This window comes from Podarcis pityusensis, assembly GCF_964106645.2.
Source record: "Podarcis pityusensis genome assembly, chromosome: 8".
Taxonomy (NCBI): Eukaryota; Metazoa; Chordata; class Lepidosauria; order Squamata; family Lacertidae; genus Podarcis; species Podarcis pityusensis.
The window spans coordinates 78,332,264-78,357,377 of record NC_138033.1 but is presented as its reverse complement, the minus strand read 5'-3'; the positions used below and the strand labels follow the sequence as shown (position 1 = coordinate 78,357,377).

The window sequence follows — 25,114 nt, the reverse complement described above, 5'->3', positions numbered from 1 at the left end:
ATGGTATTCTGTCTCCATTAATGATGTGCTTTGCCTGTTAATAACACAGATCTGCACTCTGGTTGTGTTATTGTGTGAAACTGAATCATAGATGGTGCATTTTAAGTATGGGCATGTCTGGCAAAGGGTAATCTGCACTCATGTGGCAAATATTCATTCACTGGCTGCTGTAATCCTGCCAGGATTCACATAGTCTGCTTTATCCAGCCATAATTACTTGGAATACAATATTAACCCACACTAGTGATAGAAATGTAATCTTATCTTGAATGTTTCTTAGTATTTTTTCCTTTGAAAAGTCGCTCAGAATCAGCTACCACAGTTCAGGAGCAAAGCTCAGAGATATAATGTTGATATAATATTCCTCTTGCCTCCATATTGGAAGTCTATGGTTCGTTGGAAATGAACATCAATGTATAGGGCTGTGCTGTAAGTTTATTTAATGTCTAAAACTGTGTGAACGAAATAATAATTTATATGTGTTCAATAATTGTCATGAGGGGCAGAAAAATTATTAGCTACTAGGACTGCACACGTAGATGAATTTAGATGTAGGCTTAGAGGGAGACATTGGAGTGGGTATATTGTTATATAGATGCTGCAAATGATAGGCTGGAATAACTGTTGTGCACCACAAATGCTCTTTTTATAATATTTTGTGAAGGCTTTTTGTTTACCTGCAGCATGTGGGGCTGGTTAGACTTTTTCTAAAAAATAAAAATAAAAACCTTTATCAGTGTAGAAATAAATTTGTGAAATTGGCTGTTTGAAAATCTGAATTGCCACTTGCTACTGCAGTTCTCTCACGCACATTGCTGGTTTCAGGTGTATCAACTGGCTTTATTTCCAGTGTGCTTTCCATCTGCTCTCAACTTCGTATTGCATAGATGCTTTAGGAGGCTGGATAGATTTATAACTTCTCTTGATTGCTTTACTTCCTGTTGACTTTGCCTTGCATGTGATTTAAAGAGGATGCAAGCACATGACCCACCCAGTCTAGCACTCTAGTAATTGCACATTGCTCTATTGAGGAGTGAATAATGAAGTTATAGCATCTGCCAGTGTGTTCCATGCAGCCTGTTCTTTTTATTAAAGTGAACATTGTTGGGGCTATAATACTTCCAATGCTATAAGTCTTGCAACTCCATGCACTTGCAGAGATTACTAAATAGCTACTGCACTGGCTGACATAAAGCCACCAACAGTGGAACTGATACAGAGAATAAGGTTGTAATACTGCACCTACTTACCTGAGAGTTAGCTCCACTGAACAAACATATATAGGATTGTGCTATATGTATGGGAGAGGAGGAGTCTTAGCCTTAGTGTGGGTCCCACTTCAACTGCCTCCCCATTGGTGGTTCATATGTTCAAATCCTTCTAATCCTTGTCCAATATATTGGGGCAGGAATATGAAAGAACTGCTTTTATGTTAGGACAAATCTATCAGTAATAACTTGAAGAGAGTGCTCAAGACCATGCACATCCAGTCATCCTGCTTGGAGGGAAATCCAGTGTAGGAAAGTTTATTTGAGTAGATAAAGGTTTTTGAGCCTGTGCCACTTAGGGAGGTGAACTCCCAGCATCCTGGAAACCAGATTGCAACCATCTTCTCCCATAAAAGCTTATGACATTGGTACCCTGGCACTTCCTTGATGTACCAAAATAAATTCATTCAGTTTTCAAAAGCAAGTATGTCAATGCTGTTTGTAAAGCTTCTGATCAAATTGTGATACACCTGAAATTCTTCTTTGAGGAAACTATATGTCATTAAACATGGCTGTGTCAATTAGAGTGATACTCTAGTCCTGATTCTTATCTGAAGTTTTGCTTGCAAAATTCTGTGGTGGAGAATAACAATACATTTACTTGAAATACAACAGCCATATGGTTATCTTATTGCAGTGTATCAGTATCAGATTGGTTGCTATAATGAAGATGAAAGAAACACCAGTAATAGTTGTGCAGCTTCACTCTCACTGGATCTTCCACCAAGTATAAAACCAGTAATAGTTGTGCAGCTTCACTCTCACTGGATCTTCCACCAAGTATAAAAGCCTAAATCTGAAGTTCTTAAAATGTACAATATTCATCTCTCAAATGGGTAGTATTCTGCTTGTGGCTGTTCAAAAACCAAAATGCACCAGCATTAATCTTTAGGTGCCTGTAAGCTCTTTGTGTTGCTAGCCACTTTTATTTAAAGGAAGTAGACTTTTTTTCCCTAAACTGAAAATTAGGAGTTTTAGTGCAAAGATATCCTGTAATCTTTTTTTAAAAAAATAATCCTGTAATGTTTACAAGGGTAATGCAGTATACTTTGCTTTTTGTTCAAACAAATATCCAAGTTGCATTTGGTGTTGATCAAAAAGTTTTTTAAATGTGCCTTCACCATGCATACACCTACATTGTTTCTTAGCCTTCATGATCAGTGTGTGTGTGTGTGTGTGTGTAAAAATTTCATCATATTTCTTTCACCATAGTAAAATGTTGCTTAAAATTCAGTAGACATTTGAGTATTAATGTAATGCAGCTAGTCTGACAGGTAGTTTACAATGTGGCGATATAGATATTGCTTAGGCAAGAAAATGCTCTCCAAAACATGAGTTCTGTATTTAATTATCTTGCACCCTGGAGCTCTTTTCAGCAAGCTAATCCTCTGCTCTTCAGATTGCCAAAATAATTACCTCTTTCAAAAGTGAGCCAAAAGAATTCTGTTTTTACCTCCAGTTATAATAACTGCAGTTACTACAAAAAGCAAAGAATGACTTTCTCTTTTTTTTTACCACAGATGTTTCATAAGCCTTGCTGCTAATTGTTTTTCCAGTAGGACTTAGATCATATGAAAGCAGTTAACATTCAGTTTGCTAAGGGATATTTTTGGAATAAAAATTTACCACATAAATTAGTCTGCAGAAAGGAGAGCTTACTGCAACTTTTGAACTAGTTTTGGTCAGATAGAGAATGGCATTCCTTTCGACGTATCCATGTAGGGTAGACTGACTCTGTAGAAGGAGGCTCTTGCAGAAGAGCTGGCACACTGGCTGACATGGGCATCACACTGTTCAGTGGGGAGGAATGTGATATATGTACAAGAATAGTCTTCTCTAGAAACTTGTTTACTCCCCTGTAAGCATATTTGAGTTGTAAGTGAATCATTCTTGTGACTGGTGTCTTAAGCAGATGGACATTATTGCCTGACACTGAGGAACTCTTAATATACAATAAGACGTTTCAGTGTATGATAGTTAAAACAAACAAGAATGAAATAAGAAATACAATGTATCTGTATCTCTAGTTGAAATCTGTGTGATATGAATTTCTTTTTAAATGTGAGCAGAGCAGTTTATGGCTTTTTACTATTATTCCATATAATGATTCTAGGTAACCCCCTCAGATTTTTACTGACTAGGAATAGCTGCTACAATACAGCAGCTATGTACTGCAGGATGTGGTTTTGAATAATTCCCCAAGCTGCTGTGGAGCTGGTTTCCCTGTTGTCTTTTATTTTCCTCTCTGAATTGGTTCCTTTCTGCTGAATCTGGAGATCAGTAATACAAAGGCCTTTGTGGCTTTCATCCCAGTTATAAACTGCTACAGTCTGCCCTTCAGAAAACATCAGGAAGGTGATTCAGAAGCATTTGTTCAGTCTTGGCAACTTGGAAGAAAACGTATTGTAGAAAACTTGCTACATTCACTTTTCCTTTTTCAAGCTACTAACTTTCCTGTTGCTTCAACTAAGCCTACAAAACATGTGTCCTGTTTACCATGGCATGTTTCAGTGTAATTTTAAGGAGTAGCTCTTTTGAAGGGTTCCCCTATTTTTTAGGATGGCCTTAAAAATAAGGTTGTTTCTGATGCATCCTTTGAGGTGGTTCTCTTTAGTACAGTTTTTTGTCTGGAGAGTGCTACAAATAGTTCATGATGCCTAGAGAAATGTTCTGCAACCTTGGCTCCCCAGATGTTGCTAAACCACAGCTCCCATCATCCCTGACAGTTGAATAAATTGTTATGGGAATCTCCATATATCACCTAAATCATGGATAGGCAAACTAAGGCCTGGGGGCCGGATCCGGCCCGCGGACAGTCCAGGAATCAGCGTGTTTTTACATGAGTAGAATGTGGCCTTTTATTTAAAATGCATTTCTGGGTTATTTGTGGGGCCTGCTTGGTGTTCTTACATGAGTAGAATGTGTGCTATTATTTAAAATGCATCTCTGAGTTATTCCCCCCCCCAAGAAAATATAGTCCGGCCCCCCACAAAGTCTGAGGGACAGTGGACCAGCCCCCTGCTGAAAAAGTTTGCTGACCCCTGACCTAAATTATATGGATGCCATGCCATCAGAGTTGTATGGCAGGGATGAGGACCCTGTGGTTCTCTTGATGACAGTGGACTCCCATCAACCCCAGCCAACATGGTCAGTGTTCAGTGATTATGGGAGCTGTGGTCCAAAAATATTTAGAGTGTCACTAGTTCTCAATCCCTTCTATTCAGGTAAGGCTGAAAAATTGTGGCATTGATTAATACTCAGAATACTAATTTTAAATTCTGCAGTTTACAATGTGTGTTGCAAATAGCATGTGATCAGGCTGCTTGGTTAGAAGGACTCTGAGCTGTTGAGCACGTGGAGCAGGCTAGGACAGAGATATCCCAGCTCTTATTTCAGTGAAGTTCCTTTGCTTTAAGCAAAGAAAATCTTTGCAATGGTAGCTGGAGCATAGCATGCATACAGATCTTACCACAATAGATTGAAATGTATTTATTTGCAAGTTCTGCACAAGAGCTGCTTGAGGAGGTGTTGCCCTGCTGAAATTAACGACAGAACTTTGAAGAATGCGGTCAAAACCACAACCCAACACATTCCTCTCAGCTCTTCGTAAACCTAAGCATGGAGGAGTTTTGCTATTACAAAGCTTGGAACAAATACAACTTTGCTCTTTGTTACAGTGCAGAGTGTTTATTGTGGCTCCAACAACAAGTTGTTGCTTCCCCCCCTTCAGGTGAATTTAATCACCATGCATAATTGTTCAGTGCTTACAAGGTACGTACTAGCTCACCAGGCATTATCATTGTTCTGACATGTGCATACCAGACCTATGAAATCTCTTGCTAACATTTTCCACCATCAGGAGTATTTCCATTTTGGGGCATAATTAATGAGAACAGGTACAGAAGCCAACTTGATGGGACTGTTTGCTCAAGTCTCCTGCATATAGAAACTTGGTACTTGGTAGCATCATATCAAAAACTAAGAGAAGAGACAGTGTAGTTCACAGGTAGATTAGTTCATTCTGTGCAGAAAGTCTGAGGGTCTGTCACTGGCAGCATCATTCTCCAAGTAGAGCTGGGAAGGACAGGGAACCCTGGAGAGCAGCTGCCTGCCAGTGTTGACAGTATAGAATGTTGTTTTTGTTAAAATTAGTATACTGAACTTCATCGTTTGAGGAAATAATGCTCTAAGTTGCAATCCCTGAGCAGCTTTAGCCAGCTTTTAATGGAATTGGATATTCCCATTAAATTAAAACATTTTTCACAGAGCTGTTCAGTATCCATTCAGTTTTGTATTTCAGTAAGCATCTTGCTAGAAATATAAACACAGACTTGCTAAAATGCATGCAGTTATTCTGGTTACTTACAGCTATTTGTCATCTTCTTGTTCCCTCCTCAGCATCGCCTACCAAGTGCTGACTATCATCAATGATTTGAAAAGCTCTTGTCTGTGGTATACTTGTCTCTGCTGTTAATGGTTTAAAGGAGCACCTAATGGCATACAGTAAAGAGAAGCTAACTCAAAACGCTGCATCTTTATTAGTTGAATTCTGCACCAAGGCAAGCTGGTATAAACTTCAAAAATTACCTAGATGGAGGGTACTAATTTTCCACAATTTTGTTTTATCTTAGTTATAAGCATCATTTTTGCATCGTATTAATTCGTGGAACTAGTACATCAAATGTTGCCTTTTGACATTTTTTTTAATGGCATTGACGTGGATGAGAGATGTAGCTCCCCTCGAATGACGATTTCCAATCAGACATCCTTGGCAGTTGCCACAGTGATGTAACCAGCAACTAAAAAACCATTAATGCCAGCCCTGGTGATTGGGAAATGACTCTTTAGATGGATATAGGGAGAAAGAGATTAGTATGCATGTTGCTACAGACCCACACATGAGTAATTTCAAAGTAAACTGGTTGTGTTTGAGCATGAGGAACATAAAATCTCTCGCCAGCATTAGCAAACAGTACGGCACACCCTGCCAGTCAGGTGCACCTTGGGAAAACATGGCCATCAAGAGATCTGAAGCGATTTAAGACAAGCAGCGTTGCCATGGGGCAGCAAGTGGAAAAACGTGTCTCAAGCCCGTGACTGTGGGGCAAGGGGGTACCACCCAGGGTGCAATTACCTGGGCCTGGCACTCGCTGTTCTTTGTTCTTCATCCTTTTGTCTAATGCTGGCGGGGCTCATGACAGAATACCTTAGATGCTTCTCATCGAAGAGATGAGCAAACTAGGTGTAACCCTCATGCCCAGATGAAAAGCTGACATCTGTTATTACACTCTCTCATCCTTGGCTCTCACCAAATGAAGAATTCCTTTCAACACCTAAGGGTGCATGTATGTTCGATCATCCCTTGAAATTATCACTTGACATTGGAACTGTAGAATTCTGCCACTAGTATGCACCTGTTAATCACAATTATTTCCATGGAAGCTTGAGAACCAACCTCTCTATTGGTTCATATTAGGAGCAAACATGGCCTGTCCTCCTTTCTTCACAATGTTCTTTAGCTCTCCATGTGCAGTTAAGAGGCATTTTAAAATTGTACCCAACAATTGTTTAATGGTTTGTCTCCCTGGGAGGGGTGATTTTCAGTCTGTGACTGTGACATAATCCTCATCCTATCAAGCTTGTTGGTTTGGTGTCTGTTTGGTTTGGCAGCAAAATGGGATCACTCTCTGGGAAGGTCATGGTTTCCCCACATACTGCCTAGGTATGCAGGATTTGGGGGGGGGGAGGAGATTTTCTTTAACACCTCCCCCCTCATAGAATCAAAGAATTTTATTGTTGGAAGAGACCCCCAAGGGTCTTCCAGTCTAGCCCCCTGCGATGCAGGAATCGCACATTGCTCACCTGCTCTTTGCATGAAGAAGATCTCAAGCTCAGTCCCCAGCAGCATGTCCAACTGGGGCTGGGAAGATCCTCTAGCTGAAATCCTGGGCAGCCTCTGCTGCCAGTCAGTGTAGACAGTACTGGACTAGATGGACCAATGGTTTGACTTAGTACAAAGCAGCTTGTGATGGTCCTATATGAGACAACCTGGAGTTATTTGTTCTATTCTTTAAAAAAACACACACACTAAAAAACAACACTTTCCTTTAGTATAGAAATAAGTTCAGTGCAAATGTTCAGGCCAATGCAACTTCTTCCCCATCTGTACAGTTTGCATCCCTAGCAGCATTTGACTCTCCACCACTTATCAGTCAGGTACAGGTCTCACTCGTCACTGTGGATCCACTTGGCATCGCCAGTCCTGAGTGTGTTGCTCCTCTCCAGCTCTGCCACCACACTGCCCTTGAAGGTCAGTTCTGCCACCAGGAAAAAGAACTCGCCACACGTTCTCATCTGTGAGTGAGGAGACAGTCAAGTATTCAACCTCCATTTCTTTTGTCACCTTGAGGGTATCCCTCTTGATGAAGCTGTATTTCACTGGAGAGCTAAGATCCTTCCTGAGAATGACGTTGGAAGGGTTTTTCTCCTTCAGGGCATCAACCAGTGACTGCCTGGTATGGCGCAGGGAGGCCATGTCATTCAGGTCGAAGATGATGATTATAGGTTGAGCCCCGTGGTAGTAGGTGGAGGCGATGCATTTGAAGCACTCCTGGCCAGCTGTGTCCCACAGCTGCAGGCACCTCAAAATGCTCCATCTCTAAGTCCACCCCAAAGGTGACTTTGTAGTTATTGTCAATAGTGTCTCTGCAGACTGATTGATCAAGTGGTTCTTCCCCACAGAGGTCGCCAACCACAATGATCTTGGAAACTAAACCCCACGGTCCCTGTCCACTGGGCCTAGCACATCCCAACCACTTTGGAGTGGAAGGAGGTCAGCCCCTTTGGTGAAGCACCGTGGCAGTTCAGCAATGATGTGGTTTCTTCTGATGGGGGCAAGGATGTTCCTCATTGGAACATGAGGTTTGACTGCAGAGCTCTCCAGTATTCCCACCTGGACTGAACTTTGTGCCTTTTGAATGCAAAGCAGCTGCTCTGTCAGAGCTACTCCCAAAATATCAAAGCTTGTTTTTCAAATCCTCCATCAGACAGGGAGGGAGCAGATATCCCAGCAGACCTCAACACCTCTCCTGGATGGGGACAAGAGGAGGAGGGAGGGGTGCCTTTTTTTCAGAGGGTAGAGGGCAATTGAAATTTCCTGGGGCCCAACAGGAAAGGAAGGCATGGACCCAGAATCATTGTAGGCATTGGTATCCCCCTCTGTAATGCAAGAGTTAAACCAAATGGTTCAAACTAATGCAAAAGGAAGTGAGTATTTATGGAAACTCCCGAACAAGATAAACATTTACATAATGGCCACCTTTTAAAATTCCTTCTGTCACTGTTCATATTTCTTTAGAAGTCAGTTCAATTCATGAATAATATTTCTAAGGCTGAAGTACGTAGTTAAACTCTTGACTCTTCTCTATAGCCAACACTGCTTTCATCAGCTTGGTGTGGTTTGCCTTGCTGTGTAATACTGTAACTGTTTTTATGCTACCTCTAGAAAGTATTTCCCTCCTCCCAGCCTGTCAAAGAAGCATATGACATTGGAGGTAGTTTGAGGTCTGGGGCTGCAGTGATGGAATAAGTGAGGAATGCCCTATTGCCTATGGAAACAGAGGGCTGGATTCCTAGCTTCAGCTTGACTGGTCCATCATTTCCCAGTAACTATAACAATGAGCCATGTGAATGTTGAGAGTAGTCAAAACACACAGCTGCCCTTAGAGGGAGGAAGGAGCTTAGATCATGCTCGGCGTTTAAATGTTTTGGAATTGATACCTTATTTAAAAATAATCCCAGTAGCCTGTGACGTGGCTGCTAATGGCATTTTTGCAGTCTGTAAATTCTGGCTGGCAAAATTTGCTCCAGCGCTGAATGTCCTGCCTTGATTGCAGCTGGACATTGTGGGAACTGAGGTCTGAGCCAAGAAAATTTTGAACCTAGGAAGAGCAGCTGTCTGCAGCATAAGTGTGAGAACTGCTGTCCTTTGGGCTGCCTTCCCAGACACCTTGCAGTCTCACCGGCTGGAAGTGGGCCTACCAATAGAAGGACAGGCTCCTATGTTCTTACTGCCAGAGGGATGCTAATGAAGCAGTCAGGCGTTTTCCTCTGCTTTGTTGGAAGGGGGAAGGTGACGTGTGTGATCAAGAATGGCTGCCTCAGCATCTCCTTAGGCTACTTCAGAGCAGCCCCACTTATATGCTGGCCTCTCAGGTTGCTTCAGAGCTTGAGCATATCTTAAGGACAGCTGAAACATGCTGCACCAGCATCTTAAAGCTCTCTTGGCAATGAATGAGGCCTTATAGGAATGGCTAAAGAACATAGCAGTCAGCTGCAAGCATTTCCTCCATCACTACCTCTGTATTGCTTGTGATGTGATGCTTCTAGCAGCAACAGTGGTGGATTGTTTCAGAATCCTTTTTAACAATATTTGTTTGTGAATAGGATCTGTATGTCATGACTCTAGCCTTGCCTATTTTAACATATTAATCTGAAAGGAGCAAGGCTGGTGGGTTGCTTTAATTTGTGTTCTTGTGTCAGACTCAAGAGTTGGTTTACACCAGGGAGACGAGACACTTTGGTTTTTAAATGTGTTCACACAGGGCTGGTATGAAATTAATCAGTGTCATGGGAGAAACAGTCAAAGCCAAGAACAAAAAGGGATTTTGGTTATGACTTCCATTGGGGAAACCTTACGTGCCATTAGTGAAATGTAGCGGCTGGCTCTTCTTCAGAGAGAGTCATTGGCAGATAAAAATTGCCTATCTGGCTCAGCTTGCCTTGCAACTGAAAGCAGGGGGTGGGGTGGGGTGGGGTTGGATTGTTCTTTATATGTGTACATTCACATAGCATGCATATGACTCCATCACTGTATGCCAGGGGTGCAGAACCTTTTTCAGCCCATTCTCTCCTGGAAAACCTTTTTGGGGGCCACATGAGAGGGGTTGGCAAAGGCAACGTATTTCTTCACCCTTACATTTCCCTCTCTATCCTCCATTCAAGCAAGCCAGAGGCAGCTTCAGAGTTTAAGGACATACTCCAGCCAGGCAGAAACATTCAAGGAGGGTACAAGGACAGTCTGGCAATGGGTGCAGCTTGGGAGGGTGTGGGGCCTTGGGACCAGACAGAGGCCTGGAGGGTTGCATCCAGCCCCTGGGCCTGAGGTTCCTCTGTGTCACCAGGAAAGCATGTTGTTAAGTCAGTTAAACTGGGATTGGGTCCTTCCACCGCATGAAGCAAATTAACTAGGTTTAAACAAAGATAATGAAACTTTTCACAGCTCCACTTGTGTGATTGTGGTTAGCAAACACCCTGCAGACTATGAGAGGACAGTGATTTGTCATAACTTTATGACACTTGTTTAGAATGACTCATGTACTGGGGAAGGACCCACCTAACATTTTGCTTTTGCTTTTTATTTTTTAATACCAGTTTGTCTGTCTCTTGCTCTGCCTTGTAGTTCAAGAAGTTGAAATCAAGGAAGATAAGCCTTTGAGAGCAGCAACTGATACTATCAGTTTAAGTACTGGAGGTACAACATCCTACCTGGCACGTAAAATTGTAATGATCTCATCAATATTCCTTGTGTAAATGATTTGGAAAAATAACTCAACTATTTATCTCTAAATCTGTTGTCTGGAATGGCAACTTTTTTTTTTACCTCCAAGTATATTTCCTGCAGGTCAGAAGATGGATGCAGATTTGGAAAAGCATCATTGCTTCTTGTATATAAATACCCTGGTAACCAGTAACTTGTGTGCAAGCAGGGTCACTAGAGTTGAAGTCTAAAAACACACGTGTTAAAAACAAACCCCAGCACCAATATTTTAAATGGCTGGTGTTGAAAAGCAAGGTTAGAAATATCTTTCTGCTCAAGTGTGCAGTTGCTTATTAGGGAGACTTCACCTCATGCCAGTAGATCTGCCCTGCAGACACAAAAGTAAAGATGGCCATTGTGGGTTGCACATAATGCTTGTGGTTCACAAGAGTTCCTCCTCCCGCTTCAGGAAAACGACACGTTCAGGTGCAGTTTGTCAAGGATTAGTGCGGAAAATGACAGCCTAACAGCTGCCTTTGTTGTCCCCTTCTGAAATGATCCCCTTGGCATGTGGCTGTGTTCTAAATGCAGCCCTTAAGGGTGTGTGTGTTACGACTTGTAAAATGTTGGTTCATGCACAGAAGCTGCTTTTGGAAAGAGTTCAGTGGGATGTGGTTGAATGGTAAACACAAACATCACCAGATTGTTTTGGAAATGGGAATGCTGGCAAATCATTGTATGAATCTGTCAGCAAATGACACAGGAACAGTTCTCAAACTTTTGTAGTTTTGATGAAGTGTTGTGGGTAGATCTTGTGTTTTCTGTTCTTTTACCAATGTAACCTTGTTAATGTTAGCCAATTGGATAAGTAAACAAGTGTAATTTCATACTGTGCTTTTAATTAGACTGTTGGGAGTATTTTAATCATCCTTGCGTTGATGCTTTTTTCCAGACGTCTAATGGCAGTCGTCAATCATAGTTTCGTAACCAAGCTTTCAAGTTTTCCAGCACTTCTACTGAGGGATTTGTGGAGCGAAAGGTCTCTGCAAACGTGACCTGATGCATTCCTGAGGCTTACTTAAGGGAAGCTTTCTGCAGAATGTTTTATCTGATGGAGTCAGCAGTAACTCCTAGTGCCTTGGGCTGCCACTGTGCTTGAAGGAGGAGGCAGGCTTTGGCTTCACCTATGAAGTTGTAGTTGTTAAAAGAGTGTCCTTTATTATGAGATATGATCATTTGGAGGTTAACATGTTTTTACTGAACCAAAGTATTCCTGGCAAGTTTTTCCAATAAGTGAGGTTTAGTACTGTATTTTAATTCTGGGGTAGGGCATGCATTCGCCCTAACCTAGGCCAGCCTTCTCCAACTTTGTGCCCTCCAGATGGTTGGATCACAGCTCCCATCAGTCCCAGCATCTTATGGCCATTCTGACTAGGGCTTATGGAAGGGTTTATGGAAGTTGTGGACCAAAACATCTAAAGGGCCTCAAGTTGGAGAAGGCTGGCTTTAGGCAGTATGTAACAATCTGTGACCAGCAAGGAAAACTGGATCCCATACAGGACTATCCAAGGCCAGGACAACTGCTTGTCAGATCTTTCAATTTGAAATTGGGTTCAGAGCTCGTAAGGCTCTCTCCAACTTGGGCTGTGCTGTTTAAGAGTGCCATTGTCACATACTTCTCTCATCTCTAATTCACAACTCTTCTTTTTTCAGATGGGAGGAGGAACTGGCAAAGCGAATGAATCTGGAATCAATGGTAGAGACTCTCCAAGAGGTAGGTTTCGGAGAGCACCTAAATGTATGTTTCTTCAAAGGTCGATAGGGGCCATTTCTTATTTTTATTGGTGCCCAGCTGGCTTCATGAGCTGCCTGTGGCCTGGGGTTAGGGACTGCCTGGGATTAATGACCAGGTGTGTGTATCACTTCATTTGTAAAAAACCAGACCCTAAATGGGATACTGGTTCACAGCTGCTCTTCTGTAAATTGTACTACAGGATAATAAAGAACTCTGATTTTATTTTTTTATAAAGAGGGCTTTGATTCCTGGTATCCAGTGGCACTTCACCATAGAAGAACAACTTCATTGTTCTAAAGGATGTAGGCTCCAAATATCTGAAAAACTGTCTTCATCTCTATTAGCCTTCTCAGGTGTTAATAACAGTGTGGTGTGACAGGGGTTCTTGATAATTCCACCATCCTCAGTTGTAGCCTGAGATAGGGCTTTCTCTGTGGTGGCCCCTAAATTGTAGAACTCCTTCCCCACAGAGGTGCATCTAAGCATCTTAATTGTACAGCTTTTGTCATATGCTGAAGATGCATATCATAATCCAAGTATTTGATCGTTAAGACATTTTGTTTTGTGACACCCACCTCTTTCACTGAATTTGTATTGTCTTGTTGCATTTTGAACAGTTTTATAATTATAATAATTTGATTTCTATTTCTGATTGTATTTTCAATTGTTGTAACTCACTCTAGGGTGTTATGGTGAAGGATGCATTGGAAATCTGATAAATCAATAAAGCTGGCAGTCCAGAGGTGTGGGTTGCATAATGGCATAGCTTTTCATTAGCAGCTAAGATGGTCACAGCTACTTATGTGAATCTAATTCACATTGTTGACCTTCCAACATCCAGAGATAATGTTTATTACAGTATTTGAGGCATCTGGGATAGCACTGTGGGGACCCAGAGGACCACATGTCGTTTCCCACTCCATGGCTTACCTGATAGTGAGATAGTGAGGCTGTTCCACAAGATAGGAGCAAACTGAAATTAGCTGCCGGATCTGTATTTGATTATTTCTTTGAGCTTTGTGTCTGAAGCTTGTGCCCTTCCTTCCGCACCACAATTCTTTGTACCATTTGTCCTCTAGGAGGCACAAGAAGCCGAAGCCCTCCAAGAAGAGCTAAATGAGAAGATTGAGAGACTGAAAGCTGAACTTGTCGTCTTCAAGGGTCTGATGAGTGATGTAAGTACCCTGGCAGGCTGAGTTGCACCAGGTTTAAAGGGGGGGAGTCATCTTCATAGCTTCATTAATGAAAAAGTTATGATTTCAGTAAGTGCTGCTTGCAGTTAGTATTATGGCTGCCTTGTATGATCTAATGCATCAGACCAATTCCCTTGTCCTCTCCCTGCTTCCTGTCTGGTCTGTGTAGATGCATTTAACTTGCTGCTTATCACACAACCCTGAGTGTTCCCCGATGGCTTCACACCAGCTAGCAGTGCTGGGTACTTCCCCCTACCCCTCCAGTGCTGCAACCTCTGGAAAGAATGCTCTTTAAAAGGTTTAGGTTTTCCCATTAAGTGCAGGTTTGAAGAAGCACCATGCAGGTGCCATCAGTTAGAAAAATGCTAAAAATACTCCTTTCAGTTTCATCTAACCAAAATGATTTCAGAAACTCCAGTTCAGATCTACTTTGCTGGGTCACTTAGTTTCAAGCCTGCCATTTGAGCATATTGAGTAAACTGTGTGCATATTTAGAACTGTGAATGTTATTTTAGGGAGTCGTTTCAGGGAGCAGCTTCCTGCTTTGGAAACTTGAATTGTCAATAGTGTGGCCTGACAATCAGAACAGGTAGAAAGCATGACAAACCTCGTTTATGTGATAACTATTTAGCTGATGTAGGGAACTTGAGTGCTCAAAGATTCTAGTTCACATGAAGAAAAGCGACTCCTGATTTTCCACACACTTCACTTTAAGGCCTTGCTCACATTTATCTCTGGGCTCAACAGCAGAGCTACCCCAGCCCTCCTCTTTTCTCTCTCTCTCCACCCCCCTCTGTAGTATTGTTTTCAGTTGGGAACTTCAAACATTGCTCTGGGACATATCAGAAGCATGTTGCCCTGGGCTCCTTATAAAAACCGTGGGGGTGTGTGGAGAGAACCTGTTGGTGCATATTGTGGTTCTGAAAGTCAGACTCCAGAGAAAATGTCAATGGACACAAGTATTTGCACTCTCCTTTTTATGAGGGAAATCCATTCTTCTGGCCAAGTGTGGATGTGTCAGTGTGGCTCTAGGGCAGCAGAACTGTAAAAAGGTTGGCAGGATCTCAGTTGAGTTTACATACCTTGTAACTTTCATGATGTAAACATGCAGGGCATAATTTTATCTTTGTAATTTATAGGTGGCGTAGTTATGGACTGTTAAAACTTAATAGTTTAAAATAAATACCGTTAGTGTGTGCAGAGAGCAGCAGCCCAGTCAGAGCACAGTCTAACTAAGGGTGAGGGAATACAGAAAAATGTACATCTTTTGTAGATAGCAGAAGCTGCAGAATTTCATAGAGAGTAGTGCAAGGTTTTTTGGATAAGAAATGATTGTTTAAGAGACATTTCCATAATGGAAGGGTATGAGGTGTAAAATGTTGTCCTTATCAGTATTGTATGTGGAATAAATATTTGGCTTTGGTCAGATTTGGATTTTTTTTTTTGTAAGAAACTAGATGCTTTTCTCTAGAAAGATGTGTGTGTAGATTTTTAAGGGTTATGTAGTGCAAAAAGCACAGTTACAGAATATTTGGGAAATGCTCCTCCATTTATAGCCACTGAATTTCTTACATTTCTGTGCTGCTCTTCCTCCTAAAGGAGCTCAGAACTGCAAATAATGAGCAGCAAAACAATATATATACACAAACAAACCTAGGAAGTGAAAATCTGAACAAGATTAGAAAATTTGGAAGGTCCCTTAATTAAATATTTTAGGTTGTAGATTTTTTTTTAAATGCTCATTACTTTCTGCAGGCATATATCATGTGCCAGGTTTCATCTTGTAAGTTCTTGAAAGATGTTGGAATTCAATAATATCATTGTCCTGTAAGAGAAACTATTTTTAGTGTGAAGTAGCTAGGTGAATTTTCTGACATGAAGTACTGTCTTTCTACATAAAACAGAACCTGCATCCCACACATCATGTGGGGGACTTCTGGAATAGGTTTTTCCATGTACATTCCATAAAATAAATAGCATTGCAAATGTAAGGCTTTGGGTTGAGAGTTTGTTTAAAGCGTAACCTTCCTTGAACATTTGCCTTGGTTAGAAATCAGTGTTCAACTTGCAGAGAATTGACTACCTACCCCAAATGCTGCTGTCCCTTGGATGTTTAGCATGCCTGGAAACCAGGCAGCATTTAATATGGAGGCTGGCGTGATCTGCATTGATGGAGATACTGTAGGTCATCTCCTTCTTATCTTCTGAACTGTATTAATGGAAGATAATCCACTGCTGTCCTTCCTGCAGCCTATGACAGACCTGGACACAAAGATCCAAGAAAAAGCCATGAAGGTGGACATGGACATCTGCCGACGAATCGATATCACAGCCAAACTGTGTGATGTAGCGCAGCAGCGCAACTCTGAAGACGTTTCCAAGATATTCCAGGTGATTAGGCTCCGTCCTGTCCTGTGGAGAACATGACTGTGCCAGAGAGAGATGGAGCTGTGTTTTGGATTTGGAGTTGCTGTTCAGGATTCCCACTATAAATCATGGGACCAGCTGACAAGCCTCTGTAGAGAACACCCCAGTTTCATGTGCTCTGTTCCCATGTTGGGAATAATCTAACTGAAGCAGGGAGTTGTGTTCTTGCATCTACAAAGGTCTGCACAGGTGTCACCAGGCCTTGGGTCTCACACAGCAACATTAAGACCTCAATCTCTTTAGAAGTCTTCAGATAAATCATAAGAGCAAGCTTGTGTGTCTGCTGGTCCTCTTGAGACACCACAAAAATGCATTACAATGTCCCACTTGGCTTTTATGTTCCTTATAAAATAAAAATCAGATAATTTTTTCTGACCCTGGGAGAACTCTAGGAGAAAACAAACAGTTAGCTGTCATGACATTGCAAGTGTGTAGGCAGCTGTGAAAACCTCCATCCACAAGTAGATTTTGGTCCAGGGAGTAGGAGACAGGCCATCACCACAGGGCACCCTGCCCCTCCTCTTAGTATTTATGCCCCTGATTATTCTGATATCCATTATTAAATCCCAAGAAGCACACAGTCCCATACAACCTTAAACCAATAAAACAAAATTCATAAAACCATCCCAGAGTCGTACTAAGGAATCAGTTCACTCATATATGCTTGCCGATTATAACTCTGTTTGATAGCTGTGATCCACTTTTGTTTATGGTGGATGGATATTTGAAATGAAATTTCTTTGTGTTTCCAAACTCCTTCCTCCAATTTCATTCTGTTTTCCTTTCAAACCTGGTGCCTGACTCGCTCTGCTTCTAGGTGGAAAATGGTGCAGGACTCGGGGTTCTTCTTCCTAGCTGTATGGCACAGCCTAGTCCCCCCTTGTCACTGTTAGCTGAGGCCAGGCAGGGGACCGCCAAGGGGTGCCTGTTGCTCTCCAGCTTGTCACCTTGAGCATCTCCAACCGCTTGTGCGTCATCCTCCTAGCCTTCGCATGGCCGACTGCAGCCCAAATGGCTGTGCCACTGGGGCATGGCCTGTCTAGCAGCTTGCTTTTTTGCCGCGTGCTGTCTCAATCTGCTTCCCTGTGCTGTGTGTTCTGCCACCTGTAACACTTGTGATTTAATGAATCTGTGTCAGCTGTCACTTGCTCACTCAAACCATTGGAAGTGGGGTGGGGGTGGCTGATGGCTCACAATATTTTTCCCCACCTCATACCTCTCCTTTATCTCTGCCGCTTCTTGGCGTAGCAGCTCACCTGAACCTTCTAGTCACCGCCCTTCTCTCCAATTCAGGTGGCTTCCAAGAAGAAAGAGCGGAAACTCGTGTCGGATGATGACCTCTCTGAGCAGGACCCAGACAATGCCCGATTTTCGGACGATGAAGTCAGTTGTTCTCTGAACATCACGGATGAAATGAAGAGGATGTTTAATCAGCTGTGAGTATTTCAGAGGCTGGGGAATGTCTTGGCATCCTTTTGGCTGTGACCCTTGGAAGGGTCACACACCAAAATATGGCTTCGAGGTAGTTTCTGTTCTTCACTGAGGCAAGTAGGATTTTGTAGCTTTTAATCATGCAAATCAGAGAACTCGCATAGATCTGCTTGTTTTGCATAATTCTGCTTCTGCTGGAAGAACATAAGAGTAACCTTGCTAGAGCAGACCAAGTGCCCATCTATTCCAGCATCCTGCTTCTCTTGTTGGCTAGCCAGGTGCCTTTGGGAAAATCCACAAGCAATACTGAAAGCCAGGAATCCTTGGCCAATTTGTCCCCCAGGAACTGGTAACTAGAGGGCCACTGCTTCCAGAACCTGGAGGTTCCAGATAGCTGTCCTAGCTAATAACTATTGCTAGACCTATCCTCCATGAATATGTCTAATCTTTTAAAGCACAGATGGGGAACCAAGTGCTTTCCAGATGTTGGACTCCAGCTCCCATCAGCCCCAGTCATCATAGAAAGATGGGAGTGGTAGTTCAACCACATCTGGAGGGCATCAGGTTCCCTAGCTCTGTTCTAAATACAGCTAAGATAGAGTCTTCATATCATAGGGAGGGTAACAAGGAGTGCAGGGCACTCAAGCCTGTACGCTGCAAATAGTAGCTTTTCACTCCCTGCCACCTCTTGAGATCTTGGTGGTAATTGCCTACACACTTCCAGTTGTATGCTTTGCAGTCATCATGGCCAGAAACAACTTGGTTTTCAAAAAGAAAATGAAAAGGGTGGGGATCTGTATGCAGAATTTCAGATACCTGAAAATACAGGTATCTGAAATTCTGCATATAGATCCCCTGAGCAAGGCTTGCTGACAAGAGGGCCTGCAGCCTTTTGCTGTAAGTGCAACCCTAATGCAGGGGCATCACAACACACACTTTGGGACAGCCTACATTGCACTGCATGCCTTGCTGTCTAAGCAACACTTCTTATCCAGTGGGAGGGAAGCTTGCTGAAAATGAGCTAGGCAGGATTGGCTAGCTTATACATACCGTTACTGGAATCCATAATGACTTCACCCAGCAGTCCTCTTCTTAAATGCCAATAAAAGATAAGAGTCTTCGTCACTCAGAAATTATGTCCCCAAGTGAAACTCTTGCTTAGTAATCATAATGCTGGTCTTTATGACTGTTTTTATAGAGCCAATGCTTTTAAACACTTTGCCTCTTTCAAGAAGCAGAATTTCCAGGCCATTGTGCATATGCACTCTCCCTCAGAAGGATCTGCAGTTAGCAGCTCTCATTCATGCCATGCGCCTTACGTAGGAGCCCCACCCCTATGGCATGTTTTCGGGACATGGGATTTGTTCCAGCTCCTATTTTGAATGGCATGTGCCAACATCACCTTTTGCTGCGCACCTTTACTCTTAAAATGCTACATGCTTGGACTACGGCAGTGATGGAGTACAACCCCTGCGTCTGCAAGCCCACCCAGGAATCCTGCAGTTTATTTTGACACTCTGCAAGTAATCTTTTGGGTTTAAACACTGTGGACAAGGTTGACAGTTCTGACTATACACTTAATAGGCCAGTCCATTGCATTGTTGGAAGTGAAAAGAAATCCCTTCTAAAACCCCTAAGGAACAACAACTGCATTAGTGCTGTGTCTTTTCGTAAGAGGGTTCAAATTATTCAGATTATACAAATAGCCATGGTTGCAAAATAAATGCAGCTGAAGGCAAGCAGTAGTTTTAAGCTGGGAGGCTTGGCCGATTTTAGAAGCTGGCATGTGCTCCCATGCTGCCTCTTCCAGTCCACTGCCAAGTTTTGAATCCATTCGTCATAAGATGAAGTGTTGACCTCGACTTCCTGCTTTATATATGCTCTGCTGGGAAGGAAATGAACTCAGGAGACAAAAATGTCTGCCATTGTGGAGCTCAGCAAAGTAGCCACAAGATTCCTGGAGGATGGGATCAAGCAGTCCCCTCTCAGGCAATTCTTTAAAAGAAGCTAGTGTAAAATCTTTTCAAAGTTTCATCCTGTTAGTTTTTAGCTGAAAATTCAGGCATCACTGCCTTGTGACATTGACTAGATGTAACTTCTCAAGCTTGATTGTGTTCCTTCAGCTAGCCCAAATTGGTCCCATAAAAGGCATCAGTTTTGATGTGAGGTGTTCCCTGGAACTGCCTTAGTAATGTTTGCTTACTTAATGATGAGAGCTGTTGCGTTACTTCATTTGTACGGCATTTAACTGCTTACAGGTCTGTAGTCCAAAGGTCCTTGCAAAGTACCTGCTTTACCTGCAGAAGTCACTACATTCACTTCTTGGCATCCCCAGGTAGAACTGGGAAAAGAGTCTTGCTTGGTACGGTGTAGAACTCCTGCCACCCATCTATTCAGACAATACTGCTCTAAGTGGATCAACAGTCAGACTGTGTATAAAACCACTTCCAATTTAGACATCAGAGCTAAATGAGCTTCTGGGACTCCTTATTTGCTGTGCAGCTCCCACATGCAGCTCTATCCCCTGGAGATTTCAAAATTGGGTGCATAGAATCTGGGGAGGGGGCAGGATTAGTGATGAAACCATCAGGGCCCCCCAGTTTCTAGTTGTTTCTGGTTGTTGTACGTCAGGGGTTGGCAAACTAAGGCCCACAGGCCAGATCAGGCCCAATTGCCTTCAGGATCCGGCCTGTGGACTGTCCGTGGATCGGTGTGGGGATTCTGTTCGTTCGGGCTGCAACACCCCCCCCCGTGCCATTCCATTCCCCCCCTCTCCCTCACACACACTGCGGCGGCGCCTCCTCCCTCCCTCCTCCTGGCTTCTCCTCGCCCTGCCTAGAGGAGGAAGGGGGCTGGCTGAGCACCATTTTAAGCAGCCCATCTCCAGAGCAAGCCCTTTTGCGCCACTCATCTTCCCTCTGCTGCTGCCACTGCCCTGGTGCTCCTGTGGGCCAGAGAGCGGAGCGGACGAGCTCACTCTGCCTACCCACGAGAAGCAGCTGCGGCCAGGGAAGTTAATCGCAGCGGCTGTGGGTGGAGGTGGGGGGTGAGGAGGAGGACTACTTGCCCCCCCCCCAGTGCCACTTCTCCAGTCCTCCACAAGGTCTGAGGGACAGTGGACCGGCCTGCGGCTAAAAAATGTTGCCGACCCCTGTTGTACGGCATATGAAACTAAAGCAGCACAGAGCAATGATCATAGGTGGTTAGTGAAACTGCCCATCCTTTCACTGCTTTAAAGCATGACTTTTTAATTACATGTGTACATCCTGGGCATTTCGTATCTTTTGTTAGTGATAGGCAGAAATCCTTTTAATTTGGACACTAGAACCTTTGTGTAAAGCTCTGGACTGTTGTTTTGATGTGCAGCACCACCTGGAGGGGAACAGCTGAACTGTCACACTAAGATTAGCTTGGAATTTCAATTCTGTCTATCCTGCAGCAGAATAAAAGGCAGATGTGGAGCCTTTTTTCAGCAGAGGGCGAGATAGCCACATCAAAATCCTATGCCTTTATGTGTGTGTTCTAGTGCTAATACCGTCTCCTAAGCTTGTTTTGAAGAAGGATTACAAGGATTTTTAATGAAAATATATGTATATATATTTCCCTGTCAGGCGTGAAACCTTCGATTTTGATGATGACTGTGACAGTTTGACGTGGGAGGAGAATGAGGATACTTTGCTCCTCTGGGAAGATTTCACCAACTGTAACCCATCAATCGAGCTCCAGGGAGAGGTGAGTTTTGGATCTGGGCTCTTTGTGAGATGGGTCTCTAGCTTCTTCAGAAGTAAGGTTGTGACTGATTTCTGGAAGGGTTTTAAAAAGTAATGATTTTTTATTATCAACAACATACATCCAAATTTTCAAAAGCCTCCATTGTGTTAGAATTTGGCACATCCTCTCTGCTGGAGAATAAAAATGGCCACTTTTGCAAAGATTGGTTTACTTGCTGCTGTATAATTGACAGGCGATTGTTTTTGATCGGCACCTGAAGTTGTGTTGTTGAGGCTCCTTTGATTGTGCAGGAAAAAACCAACATGGAGTTTAAAGCTTTGTCATGGTATTGGCTACATTTTTATGTTTTCTCCACTCACCTTCAGCTCCCCACCGTCTCAACACACATGTACTGTATTACTTATTCCTTATGGCGTATTTTGTCTAATATTAGCATACATATGTTTTTTATACATTAATTTTCTGGAGTCACATGGCAGTGCTTTTTCATGTGGAGCCTGCTGTTACCGCATGATCCGGTAGCTTGAACCTTCCATCACATGCTCTTCTGCAGGCAGTGGCGGTTTGTAAATGATGTTTGTGACTGGTTGCCAAGCACTCAAGGTCTTGTTAAATGATAATGGTGGTGTTTATAAACAAGAAAATGGGGAGGAGGGGAAGCAACTCTTAACTTATCTCCCTTCAACTATAGTAACATGGGCCTATGAGATCATATAGGACTCAAGAGCACTGGTTGTGAATTTGAGAATCTTTAATTTTACTATGTTAAATTATCCTTTTATCAACAACTTACAAGTGGCTGACAACTTCTGGAATGTAGCATAAATTTCTTAAACTGATAGGCACTTGGTGATTCTGTAGAAATTGATTTTGATTTGTCCCATATTGGAGAAATAAAGCTGAAGCCGCTTAAACATTGGAGCAAAGTGAGAAGGGACTTCACAGGAAGCTGGTCAAGCTTTGGTATTAAAAATATAGGCTTGTTGTATATCTGATAATATTTTAACAAATTTTTTTAAGCCAACAACAGAGAGTCACAAAGGAAGCAGGCTAGGCACCGTTAACAAAGTCTTACTAGTTTTTAATGAATGGGACTTTGATTTAACTGACATATATCAGAAACACTGAGCTAAAATGAGAGGACGGGAATGATGGAGTGGCCTAGACATCTTTCTCCAAGGGCATCAAGTCAGCTGGTTTGCAAATTCTCTTTTTAGGATGCCTGGTTCAGAAGAGCCTTGAGCTGCTTATTCCATTGGTGCTTGCTGAACTGTTTAGGTAGAGCAACAGAATCCTGCTCCTGTTGCTCAATAAAGTCTGTCGGGAAAAGTTTCTGTGTTTAATGGGTGTGTAGTAATAATAATAATAATAATAATAATAATAATAATAATTTATTTATACCCCACCCATCTGGCTGGGCTTCCCCAGCCACTTTGGGCGGCTTCCAAAAAAATATTAAAATACTGTAATACATCAAACATTAAAAGCTTCCCTAAACAGGGCTGCCTTCAGATGTCTTCTAAAAGTCTGGTAGTTGTTCTCTTTGACGTCTGGTGGGAGGGCGTTCCACAGGGAGGGCGCCACTACCAAGAAGGCCCTCTGCCTGGTTCCCTATAACTTAGCTTCTCGCAGTGAGGGAACCGCCAGAAGGCCCTCGGTGCTGGACCTCAGTGTCCGGGTAGAACGATGGGGGTGGAGACGCTCCTTCAGATATACTGGACCGAGGCCGTTTAGGGCTTTAACACTTTAAATTGTGCTCGGAAACGTACTGGGAGACGTACTGCTTGGAAACCTTTCTGATGTCCCTTTCTGATGGTGCATTTGAGCCTTGAGTGCCTTGACACTGGGAGAGCTGTGACCTTTCATGGTCAGATTCTCAGTGTACCTCCATTCCTCCCTTTCTCAGTAACATGATAGAGGGTGGTGATGGTGGGAGGTAGGAAGCTTTATCTCCTTGGCTAGAAAGCCACTGCAGCAGCCCAGCCACATCTCCTCAGCAATCCACCTTATACTGACTGCCAGGAACGCATGTTAAGTTGTTCCTTTCCATTTTGTGAACTGTGGTGGTGTGCACTGCAAAACGGTGAGAGATTACACCAAAGTGCTACAGTTGCAAAATGTGGCATACGTTTGTGAAGGCGCCTTTCTAGTGAGCTGCAACTGCCAGGGCGATAAAGCAGTTTTAGTGATGGGCTGGAATTAAGTGACAGATTATTTGCATATAACCATGTGCCTGTGTGTTAGAAGTATAGCTATCAGTGGAGTATTACAGAGTTCAGGCCTAGCATGCTGCAGCTCTAAAGGTTTTAAGAGGCTTAAATCCCTTCTAACTGAAAATTACACAACGAAAGGGTAGATTTGCCTTGTAGATCGAGATCGGGAATAAAAGGCTAATTGACTCAGGGAGCTGAGCACAGAGTGCTGCAACTCCCTCTCTCCAGGCCTCTAGCTCCCCAGACGGAGCCAGAACTGAACCATTTTTCTGCACTGCAGGCTTCTGTCTGTAAAGCTCTGCTAGGCTGAATTCTGTCAAGTGGACACTATCTTAGAACAGATGATCTTGAATGTTACCATAATACACTAAATGCATGGAGAAGGTCCTAGGTTCAATCTGGAGCATCTCCAGGTAGGGCCTGTGAGAGATCCTGGCCTGAAATCTTGGAGAGCCACTGCAAGTCACTGTAGACAGTACTGAGCTGGAGAGATCTACAGTATTGCCTGGCTCTTTGGCTGGTTCTGGGTGACAGAATTCCTTGCTCACCTCTTCCTGATTTTCTTTATTTTATAGCAAGAGGAGAACTTGGGCAACTTGATCCATGAAACAGAATCTTTCTTCAAAACGAGGGACAAAGAATACCAAGAAACGATAGGACAGATTGAGGTAAGGAACGAGGAGCCTAAGAATTGTTTGTCTGTGTGGCCTAGTTGTGTTTAATTAAGAGCAGCAAATGATTAAATCTGATGAGCAGCCACAGGCTGGTCATGGATCAAAATGGTCAGGCTTTTGCCTTATTGCTGAGGGGTAACTTTCAAGGCAGTTACCTTCTCCATCTCTTTTTGCTAATGAGGGCTATGCGTGGTTGAATTGGACATGAGAAGAGAAACAAGGTGGGCAAGGTTTTCTGGGGTGGGCAGAATGACAGAAGGTAATAGGAAATAAAGGTTCTAGTTACAGTTAGGTAGCCGTGTTGGTCTGCTGTAGTCAAAACAAAATAAAAAAATTCCTTCCAGTAGCACCTTAGGGACCAACTAAGTTAGTTATTGGTATGAGCTTTCATGTGCGTGGGGTGCAGCTTGAGAGGGCTTGTGTATGTTATTGGTGAAGAGATACTTCTTTGCCTTGAATCTTTTGGAATTTATGTTTTTTTTTTTTTAAAGCAATTTATTAAGTTTTACAATAAAAATAAACATAATAAACAATGTAACATTGATCTTAACATATTTTCACATTTTCTTTGGACTTCCTCACATCTCCCGCTCCCATTTTCATCGTTATAACGTTTTGTCAGCAATTTATCATCTTATTTAAAATTCTTATATCCCTTATATTTCATAATCTTATAGTTCTCAAAAGGAGCTAAGTTTCACAATCTTACTTATTTTCTTAAAAACTTCTAAATTTAGTGGTGTTCAGTTATTTTGATCTAGCGTCTTGTTTAGCATTCACTCAAATTACAATACTTTTGTAAATAGTTCTTAAATTTCTTCCAGTCCTCCTCAATCCTCTCTT

General features: G+C 42.7%; 1 protein-coding gene and 1 pseudogene across 3 annotated transcripts in view; one reads left to right on the top strand and one right to left on the bottom strand.

Annotated features, from left to right (window-relative positions):
* The window catches only part of LOC308483766 (intermediate filament family orphan 2), a 46,460-nt gene that overhangs the window by 12,396 nt on the left and 8,950 nt on the right, over positions 1–25,114 (top strand). For both annotated transcript variants that reach the window (XM_081017972.1, XM_081017973.1), the window contains exons 2-7: positions 12,520–12,580; positions 13,681–13,776; positions 16,045–16,185; positions 17,515–17,657; positions 21,264–21,384; positions 24,173–24,265. In XM_081017972.1, the coding sequence (XP_080874098.1) occupies positions 12,520–12,580; positions 13,681–13,776; positions 16,045–16,185; positions 17,515–17,657; positions 21,264–21,384; positions 24,173–24,265 (655 nt within the window). The remainder of the gene's footprint in view (positions 1–12,519; positions 12,581–13,680; positions 13,777–16,044; positions 16,186–17,514; positions 17,658–21,263; positions 21,385–24,172; positions 24,266–25,114) is intronic.
* Positions 6,719–10,073, bottom strand: LOC308483634 (ras-related protein Rab-34 pseudogene; annotated as a pseudogene). The gene has a single exon. The product of its transcript is annotated as a ras-related protein Rab-34 pseudogene (transcript).